This window comes from Mustela nigripes, chromosome 7 (genome assembly GCF_022355385.1).
Source record: "Mustela nigripes isolate SB6536 chromosome 7, MUSNIG.SB6536, whole genome shotgun sequence".
Taxonomy (NCBI): Eukaryota; Metazoa; Chordata; class Mammalia; order Carnivora; family Mustelidae; genus Mustela; species Mustela nigripes.
Window position 1 is genome coordinate 7,504,869 of NC_081563.1, and position 20,254 is coordinate 7,525,122.

General features: G+C 53.2%; 1 protein-coding gene across 1 annotated transcript; it reads left to right on the plus strand.

The window, feature by feature from the left end:
* The first annotated feature begins 6,469 nt into the window (after window positions 1-6,469).
* SLC66A3 (solute carrier family 66 member 3) lies at window positions 6,470-18,276 on the plus strand. Its single transcript, XM_059405158.1, has 7 exons — window positions 6,470-6,697; window positions 9,916-9,998; window positions 10,126-10,195; window positions 12,392-12,449; window positions 14,557-14,677; window positions 15,506-15,547; window positions 16,907-18,276. Exons 1-7 carry the CDS (start codon window positions 6,555-6,557, stop codon window positions 16,996-16,998), a joined length of 609 nt encoding a protein of 202 aa, XP_059261141.1. The 5' UTR covers window positions 6,470-6,554; the 3' UTR covers window positions 16,999-18,276.
* Window positions 18,277-20,254: the final 1,978 nt, after the last annotated feature.

The window sequence follows — 20,254 nt, forward strand, 5'->3', positions numbered from 1 at the left end:
TTATCACTATCATTGATTTGGGTAAGAATCAGTAAAAGACACTAAAAGCACTATGGGAAAGATTCTTAGGGAGTGAGAAATGACGAAGTCTGAGAGACTCCCCTTAACCACATTATTAAACTTAACCTTGCCAGCCAGAGGACAGCGGACAGCAGGTGCATCCTGATGGGACCCGCTGGGGAGGGGCGCCCACCCGGGGAGCACTCCTGCCAGCCCCACATAACCGGAGCGCCCCGTCGGGCACGCCCCAATGGAGCGGCTCTCTGCCTAACCGCTGGCCTTGACTCTTCGAAACGTCAATATCCCGAGAGACACGGGACACTGCGGTTGGGATCCACATTAAAGGCGGTACAGAAAATATTCAGGACCAGCTCCCACGACAAAGCAAAAGCAGCCCTAAAGGACACTGCGCCGACTAGAGGTCAGACGATAGGCACTAAACAGTAGACAATAGCTCTGTACCAACGTTCAGTCTGCACAGTGCGACCGTTCTAGCATGATGATGTAGGAGAATGCCCTTGTTCCTAGGAGAGGGCAGTGGCTGGGAGCAACTGGCATCACGTCTAAGACTCACTTGCACTGTAGAAGCCCCATCCTGGCCAAGTCTCCCCTTCCCATCAAGGGTACAGAGGACCCAAAAGTCAGCTCCCCGGTCAGATAAGCCGACATGTATGGGATGTCCCAGCTGGCTCCAGGGACTGGGATTCCCCATCTTCCTCCGGAGCCCAGACCAGTCTCCTCCTCGGGTAACCCACTCTCCACAGCTTTGGGAGCAAAGCCAGTACCCACAAACCCCCAAAACACTTGGCTAGTTTGCACTCAGTAAGGAACCACCATTTATTACACACCGACTAGGTACCTCTTAGAACATTGATGAGATGGGTATGATTATCCCCATTTTAAAATGAAGAAATTGAGGCCTAGGGAGGTTAAGAGCTTGCCCATCTCACACAGTCTGTAAGGGCCATGCTGGGAAGACAGCAGAGGTTTGCAAGACCTTGGAGTCCCACACCCACATCCGCCACATCCAGGGCCTCGTGCAAAGCAGCCGGTGCAGGGAGAGAGGCTCAGAGTCAGGTAGAAATCCTCCTCCAATCCCGCCTCCCCTGGCTGAGGCCCAGAGCAGGCAGCTTCTGTCTCTGGCCTGGTGGTTGTTTGTCCCAAGCCATAGAAGGACAGCTCTGTCTTACAGAGGTCAGGCAGGCAGGGAGCACTCCCAGAAGAGTAGGGACAGGTAGAGCTCCCGGCTGGAGTTCTGGGACAGGTGGGGCCCCGGGCTGGAGCCTCTCCCTCCTGTCACTGCTCCTGTGGACCCAGGATGAAGAGAGGGGGTATAGGGGGGAGGCGTGAAGGGGGAGGAGGGGGAGGAGAGAATCCCAGCCACTTGGCAGGGCCAGGAGCTGCTTCCACCATGAGGGGAACGCCGTGAGGGGAGCGAAGCACATGGCATGCGGCAGGCGCTCCCCTTCTAGATGCTTCTACAGTTGTCACTGCTGCTGTTGACAAGTCTTTGATGTTTGTAAGAAACCAAACCTCTTTACTTCCCTATTTTACTTCCTACAGGCAGTACCCGCCCGCTGCTGAACAACCCAACCAGAGGCCCCGGGGATTCCCACCGCACGGGCGAAGGCAGGAGCAGCTGGCACGCAAATCGTGTTCTCTGACAATTAGCAGACTTTACCGAAACCACGGGGCACATTCAGTCCACCGTGGAGACCCCCTCTGCACATAACACCTAAAATGATACCTGGACATGCCCGAGACTCGCCCCAAACCCAGGAGAGCCGGAGTGTTCCCCTCAGTGCTCCCGAGGGTCGCCTCCTCTTCCGGGCACATCCTGTTCCTGCCTGATGCCCCCCACACCCGGGCCCTCTTCCCTCTCCAGCCTCAGCCACTCAGACAGAACCCTGGTTCTGGACAGAACCCAGAACTGCAGGTCCACGGCCAAGTCCAGTGGAGTCCTCGTGTTCAGAGCAGCAGAGGACTTTGGAAGAGTCAGGGAGACAGGACGTGGAGGTCGGGGAGTGCTCCTTGCCCTGAGGCAGTCACAGACACAGCCACGGCCCTACAATCTGTCTGACACAGAGCCCTCAGAGCCCTAAGCGTCTGGAGACGGGAAACCCACAGGCTGAGCCGCACAGACTTCAAACAAAGTCTCCCCACTCACCCTGCGGGGGCCTCAGCCATCAGCCTCCAGCTCGGGCACCCAGCCACATCAGAGAGCAACAGCTCAGATGAGATTTGCCCTGCAGAATTCCTGCCACCCAGTAAGGCATAGTAAACAGAAATCGTGTCTTCTATCCAGAGCGTGGGAACATTGTCATGGTGCCACATGCTGAGGGCGTGGTCACGTGAGGCCCCTTGTGGTGACAGCGGCCCAACAATGAACAATGAAGCTGGGGGTACCAGACGCAGCGGCAGTCCGCCTTCTCACGTGACCGATTCCCGCCAAGCAGGAGCACCCCCAGGAGGCTCAGAGGGCAGAAGACACCACCCCAGGACGCTTCTAGAAGTACAGAGACATAGGAATGTGGGTCCTTCTGGGACACCTGGGTCTTGAAGCCTAGGGGCAGACCCCAGCCTCAAGAGCACTGGGCAGCCACGGGGGCAGCTTCCTGTGGTCGTGGACATGACCCCTCCCAGGGCAATTCTTCAGTGAGCCTTCTGTTCCTTCCAGACTCCTGCTCGTATCTGCTTCCTCGTCCTTATACTGCTCAACCCCAGGCAGTCATAACTAAGCTAACTACAGAGGGCGATTGTGTGGTCTGTCGCTGGACTTTCACGGACACATTCCTCTTGGCGGAGAACTTCCAGACCCCTCAAAGTTCCAGAACATTCTGTTGTCTCCTGGGACCCTGTCTGGGAGGCTCGCCTGGCCTCATTTTGAATTTACCAGAGCGAGCAACCTCACAAGCATGCAGATCTGTGACACAAAGGAAAATAATGTTGACCTTTCTGTTCCCAAAGGCTTTGGCGGTAGTGAGTGTGGGCTGCTATCGAGACCCCTTGAATTTGGAAGATGAGTCAACAGGATCTTCAGGGCAGGTAACAGTAAAGAAGATGCTCCTACACTTCCCACTTCAAAGATTAGCTGCATTTTTTAAAGAAAAAGCCCCGAAATCAATACAGCTTTTGTTGCATCTTTAAAATACCACAAATAAGTCTGAAAAAATCATCCGGCATCTTGCTGTTTCTACCGCTGGACAATTTAGTTTTTATTCATCAGCCTGCTGATTCATTCCTTTCTCAGAAACATAGATACCACCCCCCAAATTTTCTGATATCCTTGTTTTTAACGGTTGCGGCTTGCTGAATCAAAGCAGCTGAGTTTGATACAAGTTCAACGTCATTTCTTTCAAACATTAACTCATCATTCTGGGCTTGAGATACAGAACAGGACACACCTGGCCTCATCCAAACCCTGGTGATGTATTTTCACCCAAGAAATTTCATATTTCAACAAGATAACCACTATCCTGGGTAACGATGTTGATGGGGAAGGGAGCATACACGACCTCACCTTGTACCCGGAAGCCCAGTATAACGCCCTTGACCATGTTTTGTGCACTACACATAGTGCACACAATAGCCATTCTTTTCTATTTTCCACCATTTGTCAACTCAGAGCCACTTCTTTTCCTTTCCAAAGAGACTGAGTTCTGCACTGATGTGGTTAAGTCTTTCCAGAAGGTTCCACCAGGGCCCTTCAGAGCCACATCAACATTTTCTGGAATGTCGACAGTCTGATTGCTGAGAATGGTCTTCATTCTTTTGGTAGATGTAGCAAAGAGCAGATGAGCTGCATTTTAAATCGATGTCAGGGAATGGCACTTTATTTAACCTTGCTGTGGACCATTATGCATGAAGTGAATGTTTGGCCAAGAGAATCAGTATTTATGAAGGTGTCCCACAGGGAGCCCCGTCATCCTCTTCAGCCTCTACAGCCAGTGCCTCTCAAGCTGGTGTGCTTTCAAGTCTGGGGGATTTGTTAAAAGGAAGATTTTGGGTCAGCATGGTATGTGCGATATATATTACATAAGCAATGCATTCGATAGATAGATAGAGAAGTATGAATATATATATTACAGACTAAATTATGTCCCCCAGCCCCAAACTCACATGTGGAATTACCAACCCCAAAGGGACTGTATTTGGAGATAATTGAGGTCATAAGGGTGGTGCCCTAATCCAATGGGACCGGTGTCCTTCTAAGAAAAGAGAGAGAGAGATGCCAGGGGTGTGTACACACAGAGAAAAGACGACCATGTGAGGACGCAGGGAGAAGACAGCTGGGGAGAGAGGTCTCACCAGGAGCCAAACTCGCCAGCACCTTCCAGAAGTATGGGAAAATAAATTTCTGTTGTTTATGCCCCCCCCATCTGTGGTGTTTTGTTAAAGTAGCCCAAGCAGATTAATACAACACACACGCAGGCACACAGGCAGCACCCCAGCTCTGTCTCCTAAGAGGGCAGATGAAACTGACACCGCAAAAGTACTAAACACGTCCCACCCCAGGTCTTTGTTTCTAAACCCCACACTCTGTTCATTAACAGGGCGTCAGGCTCCTTAGAAAAGTGGCTGGTTCGCAGGGGAGCGCAGGAGCCCTAGTAACAGGGCAGGCAGAGAATTGCCTGAGAATTGCCATCGCTGGTGGTGCCAATCCAGGAGAGCCGACATTCCCATGTGTACCAGGAAGCCTTTGCTCTACCCATTCTGCAGAGGAGAAAACTGAGGCACCAGGAGGTTGGACGAATGACCTAGAGTCATGCAGAGCTACAGCCAAGCCACCCAAGCACCGGGCTCCCAGGGAGTGCCCTACGAAGCACGGTGCCTGGGGAACAGAGAGACTCCAGCGGGGCCAGCTGGGGTACAGGAAGCAGGCTGCCTGACCCTTCTGGAGCACAGAATCCTTCCCTTAAAACTAGAGGAACAAGAACCCCGTGCCTACCTTCTCTTTGGTTTTAAAACTTCATTGTAGAACAGTGCTTCCGCCATAGACCCATCATCAACGCCAAGAACGATCAACTCACATCTCCTCTTGTTCCGCCCACCTCCCCACCCTGCCACCCAGGCCCCCAGTATTTGGAAACCAATTCCAGACATAATATATTTCATTTCTAAGTATTTCAGAATCTCTAGAAGATGAGGATTTAACATGCACACTCTTCATTTTCCTCTTGAAAGTTTCCTTCTGGACATCCAGTTCCCCTAATTTAGGCTTGGGAAGGAGGAACCGATACTTCTGGTTTTTTCCAGAGGAAGGTTTTGATGCCCAGGTCGGGGGGCTGGAGGCGCGGGGAGGAACATGGGGCCAGACGGGAGGAAAGCCTGAAGCCAGGCTGAGAGTCACGGCACAGAACCAGCCACCGCGAATTCTAGCATCGCATTTGTGTCATTTGTTGTTGTTGGGTTGTTGCTGGTTTTTTCCCCCGCTTCAGAACCTGACCGCTCCGTGGATTCCGAGAGCTTGGAGAACACACTCCGCCGTTTTGTGCCGCGTCTACCTTACCTTCTTGTATCACAGACTCTGTTTTACCTCCTCAAGAACAACGTTCCCTCTGAAGTGGTGAGGTGCCCGACTTCTAGGGGATGGGGAGGAGCGCCCCACACCCAGCGGCAAGAAAGGGCAGAAATGAGACGACCCTGGGAGGTGCTGCACGCCGCCCCCGCCCCCGGCCGCGAAGCCCGTGTCCCCAAGTAAAACGAGGAGGTCGCACGTCTACGGAGTTGGATCGTTAACGTCGTCACAAGGTTTCATCTCTGAAATGCTTCCTGGGGAAACAAAGCACAGCGCTTGGGGAGTGAAAAATCCCACAAAATGGTCCATCCTCCCGCGAGGGGGTGCCCGTTTGCCCTCCCGGGATTCAGCCCGTCCCCACCCAGCCTGTGGGAAAGCGGAACCGTCCGGGGGTCCCCCGGCAGCTCGGCACCGCGCGCCCCCAACACAAAAAAAGTGCATCAGCAGCCGGCACCGCCCGAGAACCGCGGCCGCAGTGGCCGCCCCGGGGCAGGGCGGACGCGGGGCGGGGGCGGGGGCGGGGCCGGGGGCGGGGCGGACGGATGGGGAGGAGCGCACCCGGACCCGGTGGACCGGGGTGAACCGGACCGGGTGGACCGGGGGGACCGGGGCGGGGGCGGGGGCGGGGCCAGCCGGGCGCCCGGCGGACGGCGAGGGGCGGGGTGGTGAGGGGCGGCCCCGAGCGGGACCGGGAGCCGAGAAGCGGGCGGAGGCGCGGCCCCTGGACTGGGTGGCCTCGGGGAGTATCTGGGGAGGGGTCGGGGCCAGACGCGGGGCGGGGCGGACGGGCGGCGGGGAGGGGGGAGGACCGGATCCGGGCGGGGCGCGGAGATCGGGGCGGGGGTGCGGTCGCCAACGGGGCGGGCCTGGGCGGGGCGGCCCCTGGGCGTGGACGCGGGCGCCCAGGGAAGGCGGAAGGACTCGGCGCGCCCGGCGGCCCAGCGCAGAGCAGTTTCCTTCCCACGCGCAGCTGCGCCCCCGCCGAGTCCCCAAGTCCCTCAAGGCCGGGCCGGGAGCCCCCAGCCCCGCGGGCGCCATGCGGGAGCAGCTGCTGCTGTTCTGCAACTGGAGCACCCTGGGCGTGTGCGCCGCGCTCAAGCTGCCGCAGATCTCCGCGGTGCTGGCGGCGCGCAGCGCGCGGGGCATCAGCCTCCCGAGTTTACTTCTGGAGCTGGCGGGGTAAGGCCGGGGCGGCTGCCCTTCCCCCTCGTCTCTGCGGCCTGGAGGGGCCGGGACCCCGGGAGCGCCGCGAGTCTAACAGAGTAGGGCCGGGAAGCGGAGCCGAAAGCGCCCGGCCACTGGGTAGATAGTTCCTGGGGCCGCTCACCATCCCTGATTAGTTGCGGCTCACCGCGCCCACGGCGCACGCCCAGTTTACAGACACGGAAACCATCTGGCGAAATCACCCGTCCGGCAGCCACAGACCGACCGAGCGGCTTTGAGCGCGCCATTTGCACCTGGAGGCTCTCTCATACACATCCTCCCCCGCCATCACCCCTTTTCTCGGGTCCCGATTTCTTTGCGTGTAAATGAGGGGTTGAACTATAAATCCTAAGGATCCCCTGGCTTTTAAAAGGTACACGTGACGGGGGGAGGAGGCTTCAGAGAATGGAGAGCTCTTTGGAGGGAGAAGGACTTGAATCCGGCCACAGTCAGCCGGAGAGGGTGCGTCAGAAGTTCGGAGCCGCCGCCCTGACTCCGTATTTAAAGATGTAAACGCGAAAAGCAGAGTTGTAAACCTCGGCTGGGAAAATTCGAATTGGTGGGAAAGCAGGTACACGAAGCCCGACACCCCTGGCAAAGCCAGGCCCACCTCACCTCGCACCTCGCCCGCTCGGGCCCCCCAGTTACCGCCGCGCGACCGTGCGGGCCAGTCCTCGGCGGGAAGCACGCCCTGGAGAGGCAGCCCGCGGGTTGACCCCGGGATTCGGGGGCTGGATAGCAGCCAGGGGCAAGGGAGGGAGGAAGAGACCTGGGGTGGGGGGGTGGGAGAAATGGGGGGTCCTGCCCCGGGCGCGCCCATGTAGGGAGAGGCTTCGTCCAGAAAAAATCGGGCGCTGGCGAGTGTGTGAACGACCCCGCAACACTGGGGTCGCGGCTGGGCAACCGGGATCGGAGAGGCCCCGCACCGCTGCGTGCGTCCTGAGGCGGGGACGGCCGGAGAGAGGGCGTCGGTTTTCTAGGTCCCCGACCGGGGAAGGTGAGGCTGGCGCGGTGCGGGTGAGCCAAGACCGCCGACGCCTCTCTTGGGTCGGGAGCGTGCGCGCACCTGCAGCTCGTCAGGCGGCCCGCAGCGGGGGGCCGTCGCGCTGTCCGACCGCGCGCGGGGGCGGAACCGGCCCCGGGCGGTGCGGTGCGGCCCGCGGGGGCGGGTGCGGGAGGCCCGTGTGCGGGGCCCCCGGGGATCGCCGCACAGTTGGCGGCGCGGGCGGTGGGCTTCGTGGAGGCCGGCCGGGCGCACCGACCGCTGTAGATGGCCGCGGCTGTGACCAGGCCCCTCTCCTCCAAGCTGAGCTGGAAGTGATCTGGGGCTCCCGCCGCTGGATTCCTGGGTTTTATCGCCGGCTCAGGCCGCACTTCCTCCAGAGCCGGGTCTGCGTGCGGACCCTGTGCTTTAAAGGCTTTATGGTATTCAGTCCTCAGGACGGCCAAGGGGGAAAGCACTGTTTTCTTCCCCAGCCAGCAGGAACCCGAGGCGGAGAAGGTGAAGCACCGGGCCCAAGTTCACGGGCAGCGGCAGGACTCCAGGGCTCAGGCGGTCCCTGGCTCTCTCCATGCTGATGCCTACCTTCTCCCGCTCTCCACGCACACTGGGTTTTGCTGCTTTCTGGGCTCATCCGCCACGTCGTGGGTGGGGGGAAGGGTTGGCAGCTCCCCCCTTTCCTTCCCCAGCCTTCGCTGGTGGGGGCCGCCTGGGACCGGGCGCTCGGGGCAGGACCTGCCTGAGGCCTACTAGGGGGAGGGGAGCCGCCAGAATTCCAGCAGAAGGAACCCCGTAGGCATCAGCATCAGCAGGACCCTTTATCTCCTGGGAAGGAGAAGAGATAGCCTCTTGGAGGACAGGTACACTCCTTGGATCCTGATCTTAGCAAATTAACTCCGAAAACCTGTGTCTGAAAGAATTGCGCCAATGGGGACATAAGCCATATCTTAATGATTCCAGAAAATGACATGAAATGTGGGTTGCTGCGAAGCCTGCTCATGACCTTACAGGTCATCCGTCCCCCAGGGCCTGCTCCGAGTTTGCTGTGCCTGCAGCTGGCAGGCTGCCCTTGTGCTCTGCAGAGGTGGGTGGGGTAGAGCCGCCCCCAGGTCCCCCTCAGAAAGGTGCTGTTCTAGAGGCAGACGGAGGGGAGGCCAGGCAGCCCGGTGAAGCCAGGAAGAGCCCCCGCTTTTCCCCTGACTCCCAGATGTGACCCACTGCATAGCCAGACAGCCTGCGGGCAGCCTGCGGGGGTCCGTGGGGCAGGCTGCAGGCTGTGAAGGGGACAGTGAGGGATGCCCAGGCCCGCGGAGACGCGCGCACTCACGGTGACGCTGGCGGCCCACCTCCCATCCTGCGACCTTACCCCCAGCTCAGCCAAGGACGGTTGGCTAAGTTGGAAACAGGATTGGGGCGGGAGGCACAGGCTCGCCAGTCCCCTTCCTCACTGAGGTCGTGAGAGGTTACATTTGGATGAGGGGGAGGAGGGAGAGAGGCTCTGGCTCCCCTGCACAGAGGGCCTGGGTGATGGGGCAGGAGGGTCTGCGGGGACAGCACGGGGGTTTAGCACACGGCGGGGGTGTGTGCGCTGGAAGGGCGGGAAGCCCAGGCCTTTCCTCCTGAGAAGGGTTATCTCCTGGGGTCTCTACCCACCAAGTCTCGGGCCACTTCGAGTTAGAATCTTCTTAAGGAACTGGTGGGCTGTTTGTCCTGCCTTCCCCCCGCTGCTCCTCCTAGCCGGGGCAGCGCTCTGGAAGGCCACAGAGATGGTCCAAGGAGTTGTTCTTCCCCAGGACTCGTCTCTCCGCTCAGGGCTGCGCCCACACGTGCCCAGCCCCTCACGAGCTCCACCTCCTGCCCCCTGGGATGTCCATCTGAGCCTTCCGGGGAGGCTGCCTGTGCCCTGGAGCTTCGGAGACAGGCCAGCCTGGGGGCCGCATGCTGGCTGGCGCACGGCTTGGCCTCCGTGGAAGGGACTTGGCAGAGACCGTGCATGTCATGCCCAGCGCCCCGTCGGCCCTGGGCACGTGCTCCTAGCAAAGCCATGGCCATTCCATCCTTTGTGTCCCAAATCACCCCCACTTGATATTTGCAGGCTCCAACCTCCAGTTCCAGGGGAAGGGGGTGGCTGGCCAGGCCTCCCCGTGGGGCACTGGGTCAGTGGAGCTCAGGCGTGCCCTCTCTCTCTCCCCAGTTTCCTGGTGTTTCTCCGGTACCAGTGTTACTATGAGTACCCGCTGCTCACCTACCTGGAGTACCCCATTCTCATCGCACAAGGTAACAGGTCCCTGGGACCCCTCCATCCCCTGGTGTTCCCCCCAATGTCCATGTCCCCCCCCCCGCGGCCCCCCCCCCACAAGCCCCCCCCCCTTCTCCTGCCTCACTGGGGACCTTTGTCTTTCAGATGTCCTCCTCCTGCTGTGTGTCTTCCATTTCAATGGGAACGTGAGAGGGGCAGTGCCCTACCTCGGGGCGTATCCTTCCTTCTGCCTCCAGGAATGGGGTTGGGGGAAAGGGCGTGTTACCTGCTTCCCGTGTGTGTCCTTAAGCCAAGTCCTTTCCCAGATACATGTCCTTGGTTAAAAAAAACTAAAAAAGATCCCAAATGCAAGACCCCCTACGAGTGACAATACCTCCCCAACCCAGAGATAGTCCCGGTGGTCCTGGCCCTCTGGCCGCTCTGCTGAGGCCGGGGTGCCCACGGCACAGCGAGCCCATTGGCTGTGGACTCGGTGCTGCGCAATGGAAGCATCTGCCTGGGGCCTTTGTTCTTTAGGGGAAGGGAGATGTTCCCTCTTCCCTGGAACCGTCCTCAGAGTCTCTGAAGTCCGAATAACGGGAGTGGCTGTTATTCACACGATACTAACACACCTGGTCGGCGGGCTGGCTCCTGCTTGTCCCTGTGCGAGTGAGGTTCTGGAACGTTTGCTCCAAGTGAAAATGATGCCCCAGACATGAGAAGGGTTGTGGTGGGGATCACTCACGTGGCATCGTCTGTGACCCGGGGCCCAGCTTTCATTTCAACGCTCTGTAGAAACTGCGCGTCCCGTCTGTGAGATGAGTCGTGCCCCGTTTTGTCGCAAGAGTCACCGTGGTGGGAGCACGGAACAAGCTCGGGTTTACGACCTCCTCCGACCAGCCGTGAGGAGCGGGAGGGAGGCTTGCCGTGTTAACAGTGAACTCTTCCTTAGCAAAAGCGTGTCCCCAGTATTGTGTGGGACGTGCTTATACGCAAAGACTATTTTTGTCGATCTGAAATTCACATTTAACAGGGTGCCCTGTACGATTATTTTTGAAGTCAGGCCACCTGACCCAAAGGTCATTTTGAGGAAGTCAGGAGTTGCTGTTCCTGCTGCTACTGGCCAGGTTTTGTAAAACGTTACATAAAATGGGTATTTGTAATGAATAGTATAAAGCTGGGCAAAATTCATATAAGAAATTGAATTAGAGCATTTTTTTTAAAGATTTTTATTTTATTTATTTGACAGAGAGAGATCGGAAGTAGGCAGAGGCGGGGGCGGGCGGGGAAGCAGGCTCCCCGCTGAGCAGAGAGCCCAATGCGGGTCTCTATCCCAGGATCCTGAGATCCTGACCTAAGCCTAAGGCAGAGGCTTTAACCCACTGAGCCACCCAGGCGCCCCAAGAGTGTGTTTTAAAAACAAGATTTCATCTGCCTGGATTCTGGAGGCCCTGCTGGTGTGACCAGGTTGGCAGGAATTACTTCTCACCCGGGCACTGTGGAACCCTTCCTTTAAATAATGTTGTTAATTGTAATCCTAGCAACCTGGTGGGGTCCCTCTGAATGCCACCGGCCTTGCGGACACAGATGGGACAAGGAGTGTTAAGAGCATGTTGCAGATAAGCAAACTGAGGTTAAAAGAAGGACAGTGACTTGCCCAAGGTCACAGCTGAGGCTCCTGGCCATTATCTCTTGTGTTTGCTTCAGCTCGGTCTGACTCGGCTTGTAGCCTCACCGACCTTGACCGAAATGTGCTGTCATGTGTCCTGTCTCCCAGCATGGCTAACGCGGCTGGACTGACACTGGAGTTAGCCAGGAAGGGGAAGGTCAATGAAGAGAATTTCATGGGACACCTGCAGAACGCGGCTGCCTTACCCTGTCGATCTTCTTTAAATGCTTAACTTTGACATTGCATTGGAGGGGTCTGATGCTCAGGGATTAAGTGGACACTTAGAATCATTTGGACCCGGGATGCCTGGGTGGCTCAGTTGGTTAAGCAGCTGCCTTCAGCTCAGGTCATGATCCCAGCGTCCTGGGATCGAGTCCCACATCGGGCTCCTTGCTCTGCAAGGAGCCTGCTTCTCCCTCTGACTCTGCCTGCCACTCTGTCTGCTTGTGCTTGTGCTCACTCTACCTCTCTCTCTGACAAATAAATAAATAAAAATAAAATCTTTAAAAAAAAAAAAAAAAAAGAATTGTTTGGACCCTAGCAACAAACACAGGGGGCTCTGGGCCATTCTCTTCCATAATCTGCTTCTGTTCTTTTGAGCCGTTCTTGTCTTTTCCAAATCAGAGAAGTTCTAGCAGTGCCAGTCCCAGGCCCACTTATGGGCCAACCCTCCGTGGTCTTGGCGTGGAGGCTCGGGCACGGGGTCGGGGGATGTGGCGGGGCACCAGCTAAACCACTGCTGTCTCCCTTAGCACTGGGTAGGTTTGTGGCCTCGTGGTTCGTCCTTCCCCTGCAGAAGTGGACCATAGATCTGGCCATGGTAAGTGTTATCGCGCCTTTTGAAGACAGTGGGTGAAGTCGTCTGTCCCTCCAAGCCACCGGCCCTGCCAAGAACCATGTAGATCAAATGTTTAACCTGCTTATTTTTCAGCTGTACCAAAGGATAACGAACAAAAGCACAGTCCCATCCAAACGGTAAAAGACCTGATTCTCCGATGTTTGGCCACAGTTTTTAGTTCCTTTTTTGGGTAGTCCACAGAGAACCGGGCTGGGGAGGTAGTTAACAGTGGTAGATTGAAGGACCAGACGTAAGTTAAAGAGCTTCTGATCAGGTCGATAATTGCACATTGGCCACAAACGCATTATTTTTCTAACCTTGCTCTCCCCTGCCGCTGCCGCATTCTTGTCCTCCTTAGCAACGGGTTAGCTCTGCACTTTCTTCCTTCTCTCGTTAAGGGCCCCAAATTCCCAGTGTGTGAGAATAGAGTTCTGAGGGTGGCTCAGGACCCATGTGCCCTCAGATCTTCTCTCCAGGGTGACTGGAGTGTACTTCTCCACCCAAGGGGAAAGGGAGCAGAGTTGGTGGTCACCAGCGTCTGCCTGCCACTCCCAGATCCATGAACTTCACCCCTTCCGCCGCGTCTTGTATGTGACCTTTGCTCAGAAAACACACTTGACTCCCTGTTACATTTCACCCTTGTGACACGTAGGAGCAAGTAAGTGGGGTTGCTGTATTAACAACGAAGAATTTTTTATATTAATATGTCCCCAATACTGCACAGGACATACGCTAAAAATGATTTTCTGTTGATTTGAAATTCGAATTACGTGGGTGTCCTGTATTTTTATTTGCCAAATCTGTGCGGGCCTTGGCGAAGCTCCCCAGGAGAACTACTTCACGATTCTGGAGATGGTTTTTCTCCTGGAAGACGGAGCGGTGGCGTATCCAGCCGTCACTGTCAGACTGTCTGTGCCGCGCAGGCCTTGCCGCTCGCATGAGTGAACAGGGCCCTACCTTCGTTCCCTGCGCGGCCCCGTGCCCTGGCCGGCTCGCCCCGACGCAGTCTTCCCACCTGGGGTCCGTCCTCGGAGCCGTCTGCACCCGGCTCCCTGCAAGACCTCTCTTTGGCTCTGGGCGCAGGCCCTGGCTCTTCTCCGCTGGAGCACTCCATGCCCATCACTTCCCCACAGTCGTCGGTGTCCTAGGGACCCCCTCGCTCCTCCGCCCTCCCCATCACCCGTGCAGAACCACGTTGCTGTTGAGGATTTGGTCATTCAGCAAGAGCTCGTGGGGCACCAGCACCATGTCGGGTGCGTGTCAGAAGCCACACGTGTGCTCTGGTCAGGGACACCAGCCACTGTCATTCGTTCCTCCTCTTGGCCTCTCTGGGGCGTTTGCTGCCCTGTCAGCGTTCACTTTGAATCACTTTGCTCACTTGGCTTCAGGGCGACCCTCTGCCTGCTCCTTCCGCCCGCTTCTGCCTGTCCCTCCTCTTCCCTCTGTCTGCGTCCCACAGCCCATCAGCAAATCCCAGCAGCCCCACGGTCATGATCCAGTCGGGCCGCTCCTGTCCCTGCCCCCGGTTCCTGCCTCCCTGGTGCAGACAGGAATGTGGTGGTGGCCTGCGGGCCCCATCCCGGCCTCTGCCTCCCTCCCTCTGGTCTGCACTCTGCCTGGCAGCTGCAGCGGGTCTCTGGGCCAAGGTGAAGGCGGGCAAACCACAGGGTTGGGCCCTGCTCGCCGTGGAGTGTGCTCTCTCTCCTCGCGGGCCAGCAGAGGGTCCCCAGGACTGCGTGGACATGAGAGTGGATGTGCTCGCTGTTTTGAGTTCATGAGTCAGTTCAAAGCAGCTGGCCTCTAAGACCCCGTATCTGTGTGTCTGTCGGTCTGTCCTCTATCTAATTGCATTGGCAGGTGGCTGGAGAAGCCGCTGTGGCCACGGCCCGTCCGTTGCCCACCGAGCAGTGGAACTGGGCGTGTTATAAACAAGCGTCTGGCTGGGTCTCTTGCTCCCTTCCCGCGGGCTTTGTCCTTGTGCCAACTGGCTGTCGCCTACCCTGATGATGTGGCTTCAGAGGCACTTGTGGTATTGCTCTTGCTTTTTTAACCAAGGACTCTGCCTTTCTCATGTTTGACCTGCAAACAGAATCTGAGTACCTTCATCAGCGCGGCCAGCAAGTTTGCCCAGCTGCAGTACCTGTGGAAGACCGGGGACTCGGGAGCCGTGAGCGCCCTCACCTGGAGCCTCGCTTCCTACACCTGCGCCAGTAAGAGCCGGACGTGGGGGGAGGGGCAGCATCCGGCGGCTGAAGTTTATGACCTTGATGTCCACCTGGCACCGTCCCACAAGCTTTAATCCTTTACACGTAGCTGTTCACATAGAACCTCCGAGTAGACATTTAATGACCCTGAGGTCATGCAGGCCACCTTCCGATGTCTGCAAGATCCATATTCCAGCTGCTAAAAAAAAAAGTAAAAACCCACCTTTCTCCAAAAATCTGGCCTAGTATTTGCCATCCTCTCTTATTCTTTGAAAAGCATCAAGAGGTTGATTAGGTTGAATCCACTAACTCGTTTTATAAACAGGAATCTTTATGACGTAACAGATTACAGAGCTGCAAGTCACACACTGACTTGAGAATGAATATAATTTGCTGCGGTGAGTTTTTCTGGAGCCATATTGCTGGGTCTCAGGTTCAGACTTTCCACTGTTCCTGCAGATTCTTGCAGGAACTACCTAAAACACATATACACTATTTTAGGTAGAAACATATTTTAAATTCAAAGCTATCACATTAACTAGGCTTGCTACTTTCAGGTCTTTGAATTCTACTTTGTACTTCTTCTGTGTCCTAAAGGACCGATGTCTCCATTAAGGGTTGATGGAAAGGGTCTTTGTGTCCCGAGTTTTTTTAAAATGAAGGCTTCTTGAGTTTTATTTTCCCCTTTAAAATGTTGAAGTGTTATGTCGTGTTGAAGTATATGTATGGTTTCTGGAATTGCTAATTAGGTATATTACTTATTAGCTCCCTAATTTTACCTGGAGGAATTATCTTGAAGTGCAAGTTGATATTGCTGAATGTTTTCTTTTACAGCAAGAATAATAACAACTTTAATGACCACCAGTGACCTTACAAGTGAGTATCCAGTTTTTTGAACTGTGTGCCCTTTGTGCCTGCTTCATTTGTAAACTGTCTAGGGTTTCACAGATCAGCTTGCTCTCCTGTTCGGGGAGAGGCCAGCAAGTTTACTCCTGGGCGTCAGCCCCCACTTCCAGGACTGAGTGTCTGCGTCCTGTAGGGCCTGGGATAGAACGTGCAGCACAAGGTCCTAGAGTCCTAGCCTCGTGGAACCTCCGCCCCAGCAGCGGATGGAGAGGGAGGGACAGTGATGTCAACACGACTAACGACCGAAGGATGCTGGGAAATGTGTTGTAGAAGACTAGGACAGGATGAGCACCTAGAGTGGGAATCTGACCGAGCTGGAGGGGCCTGGAGCAGCAAATTGGGAAGAATGAGATCGGGAGAAGGGGAGGAGACTGTGACGGAGTGGCCTGCGTGAGGGTGGTGAGCAGGGGACACATGGCTTAGCCACGGAGAGCGAATGGGAGCTCTGGGATGAGTGTGAAGGCGGAGTCTACCGAGCTGACAGTCATTTGACCCCTACATCCCTTTGCCTTTTTAAAGGGGCGAAGTACTTGGATTGACATTAAAAGAATTGAATGATTCCTTGGTCTGTTTTCCACTACCAAGTTGAGTGTATGTATTTTTGGAAAATGATCAAAACAAAGGGTGTCACCTGTTGTATGAAGACAAGAAATAGGTTCCTGGCACATAGACCGTTTAAACAAGCATCATGTTATTTGAGAAATATTGCTACGGAGCAGTGGGGCATAGGTGTGTCTCTTTGGGGAGGCTGTATCTGCGGCTCAGACACCGTCTGCGGGTTCTGAGAGACACATTAAATTATTCTGGTCAAATGGTAAACTTGGGTCTGATGGGAGAAGGGAAAGCCAGGTCTCAGTCCTCTCCGAGGACCCGAAGCAGTCTCCGTATGCGTAGAAGAGTCAGACTGTAATTAACGAGCGAAACAGACCCACATATTAAGAGTCTGGAGGATGGAGAACGTTCTAGTTGTAGTTTGCTTCGTATTTAAAATGGCGGCTGTTCCTGAATGTGATCAGTGTGTCTGGGGATAATTGTTTAAAGTCCATCTAGCTGACATCCCACAGATTTTTACAACCACAAAGACACATTAAATCTGATAAATCTTATGCATCAGGAGAGAGTTCATCAGGTCACTTATGGTAAAGGTTTCTGCCCCCCAGAAGTATTTAGAACCGAAGTTGTTCAATACCTCTCCTGATGGTAGAGTTTCAGGTTTCATTGGGCCGGCTGAGCAGCGGCTAAGTTCCCACTTGGAGCAGGAAGTGCTTTTGTTTTAGGACGTGAGAACAGTACTTGTTAATACGTACCTTTTTTCTTGGTGGATTTCAGTTCTCGTGCGGTTTGTGATCATGCTTGCTTTGAACCTGTGGGTGACAGCCACGGTGCTCCGCTACAGGACGGCGGCCGTGAAGGCTGAATGATGGATGCGTTCCTCCTACCAAAGGGATTCCTGACAACTGACCCAAGGGGAGAATCAGCACCCGGCTGCATCAAGGTCTTCTGTAAGTTTAGTCAGTTGTTTCAAAAACTCTGGAGCCAGAGGTGTTTTAGACACTGGTTTAGAAATGTTGATTCCCACCTTCTCCTTGGCATCAGGAGGGGAGGGAGGCAGGGCTCCGACACCTGCAGGCTGAGCAGTGCACGATTCAGTTCTCTCCAAAGAGCTAACGACATCTGGTTTTCAGCTTTCGGAATCTTAGAAGGAATAAATCCTCTCCATAGCACACATGATTATGAATGGATTTTTTCTCAAAGTCATACGTGGAAGTGTCGTACATTACTAAGGTTCACTTTCTGGGACCGTTTATCATATAGCTGTAACAGGCTGGCCTTACCGTATCAGAATACATGTGTACCTCCTTAGGCTACGGTAAGGGTATCGAGGGAAGCAAACATTGGCTTGAGTTCCTATACCAAAGTTAGTCCTTTAATTTTCATTTGGTGCCTTTAAGTAATTCCTTAAGGAGAGGTACTGTTAGCTGCAATCTTTGCTTAGGATGAGGCAGTCCCAGTGAACTTTCTGATTCAAGCGTAACGCTGCCTTTTAGAAGGGTCACGCCTTTAGAAAAAACACCACATCTTGTCCACTAATACCTACAGTAAAAGGGTATTGCTGGGTGCTGGCAAGTATTTACAGACTTCATTCTGTCATATTCTAAACATGATGTCAAGATTATTGGACATTGCATTTTACTGTAAAAGTTTATAAACCTTAAGATTTAAGGGGCGCCTGGGTGGCTCAGTGGGTTAAGCCGCTGCCTTTGGCTCAGGTCATGATCTTAGGGTCCTAGGATCAAGCCCCGCATCGGGCTCTCTGCTCAGCAGGGAGCCTGCTTCCTCCTCTCTCTCTGCCTGCCTCTCTGCCTACTTGTGATCTCTGTCAAATAAATAAAATCTTTAAAAAAAAAAAAAGATTTAAAAACTCTTTCCTTTTATAATGAATGGCATAGTAAGTCAGTGATGCTTATTAGAAAGTGTTTTAGTTGCCTATGTAAAACAAACTTTTATTTTCTGAACTTCGCTGAGGCTTAAAACTGTCAGGTTTTTAATGTGATTAGTTTTAAGTTACTTAAAATGCTGTTTTAAAAATATAAACTGTGGTTAATTAAAACATTATTGCTTGGAACCAGCAAGAAGAGAAACGTGGTATACAAAGATAAATAATAAATCATTCTGTATGCTTTACAATCATAGTTGTCGTTTTTTTTTCCTGAAGATTTCTTTGAGGGAGAGCAAGCACACACATAGGTAGCGGGGCAGAGGGAGAGGGAGAGGAATCCCAGCAGATTCCCTGCTTAGCATGGAGCCTGACTCAGGGCTTGACCTCACAACTCTGAGGTCATGACCTGAGCCAAAATCAGGAGTCAGAGGCTCAACCCACTGAGCCACCCAGGCGCCCCATGTGAAAGTAAGCTGTATTCCCAACATGGGGCTCAAACTCATGATTCTGAGATCGAGTCACATGCTCTACTAACTGAGCCAGCCAGGTACCCCTCACAGTTGTCATTAAAAAAAAAATCCAAGTGAATCTTTTTCTCATATGCAATTATAATCTAACCATTAGTATAATACAAATTATGTGATTTTTGAGTTCAACAAATATTTAATTTAAATATACTATTTTAGGGGCACCTGGGTGGCTAGTGGGTTAAAGCCTCTGCCTTCAGCTCAGGTCATGATCTTAGGGTCCTGGGATCGAGCCCCGCATCGGGCTCTCTGCTTGGCGGAGATCCTGCTTCCTCCTCTCTCTGCCTGCCTCTCTGCCTACTTGGGATCTCTGTCAAATAAATAAATAAAATCTTTTAAAAAATACACACACATACATATATACTTTTTAATTAGAACTTTATCATTGCTTAAACCTTCTCCCTTAAAGAACACACTATCTTAGGCGAAGAGTTCCCATTTTTCCTTTTCAGAAGAAAAGGGAACAAATATTTGAACTAGTCCAGACATCCTACAACATCATACTTAACTCTGCAACAATCCTGTAATAAAAGTCTCAATTTTACAAAAGATGAGAACACTGAAGCCCAGGGGATATAACCTGTCCCAGATCTGGTAGCCAGTAAGTATTCTAAATAGGAACCCACTGATTACCAAAGAAATGCCTCCTCGAAAACCACCTCTTAGCACACTGGTTCTGACAAAACAGGCACCCTCTCTTTTCCTTATCCTGGACATTCAAGTAAGATGGTTAGATTTGCATGTCTCTTAAAATACCTAAATCAAATCAGCAACAGACTCCTTGTTGAAATCCTATTCTGTATTTCTCCATGGGCTAAATGACAGGGTAGAATATTCACAAGTCTGTAACCTTGGTTATGATTTGTTTTGCTATACCCATCAGTGAGGAAGACAAAATTTTAGGGGATAAATTTTAGGAGGGTGCAGCATTCCAGGACTATTCACAGGAAGAGTATGAAAATGCTTGTCTTAATTTCTTTTATTTAATTTTTTAATATAAAAAGCAGGCATAAAATACAATTACATTACTACAAAGATGCAACAAAAATTTTTTTTAAAAATTGGGTACGATTTTTGTTCAACGGGGACAGCTGATCAAATAGTTATGATTATCTAAACCATGCAGTTCATAACTTATTACAGTTCCAAACAGAACTCATTATTACGGGAAGGGAATGGAGGACAGGCCCCCAAGCACAAGACCCAGCACTGTCCCACAGTGCCTGTTTTCAAAGTGCTTTATGAATCAACTATGGTTATCTTCATGCCAGAGGGAAACTGCAGCCTCTTCCAGGGGAGAAGTCGTGAGTCAGTAGCAGGGTCGACACAGACTGAGAAACTCAGAAGTGACTTGCTCTCATAGAATATTAAACATGTTATTTAAAGCATGTTTCAATAAGGTAATAGAGTATCTAAGTTTCTCTCTTTTACCATGAGAATCCTGTAAGAATAGATTAACAACAGCAGCAAAACTTCTTAAATTGTGGTTTGGCAACCCAGAGTATTTCTTTTGGAGGATCTACAGATAAACTGATACAAAAGATATCCTTCTTCAGAGCCAGATTTGTGACTCTAGCCTAGGTTAGTTTTAAAAACACTAACCTTATTTTAGATTTCTTGGTATCCTTTAGTTAGCTAAAGGCATTTAAAAATTTCAGATAGATTTTTTTTAAAATCTTGCTTCTAGATAGCATATTTTAATACTTTTCA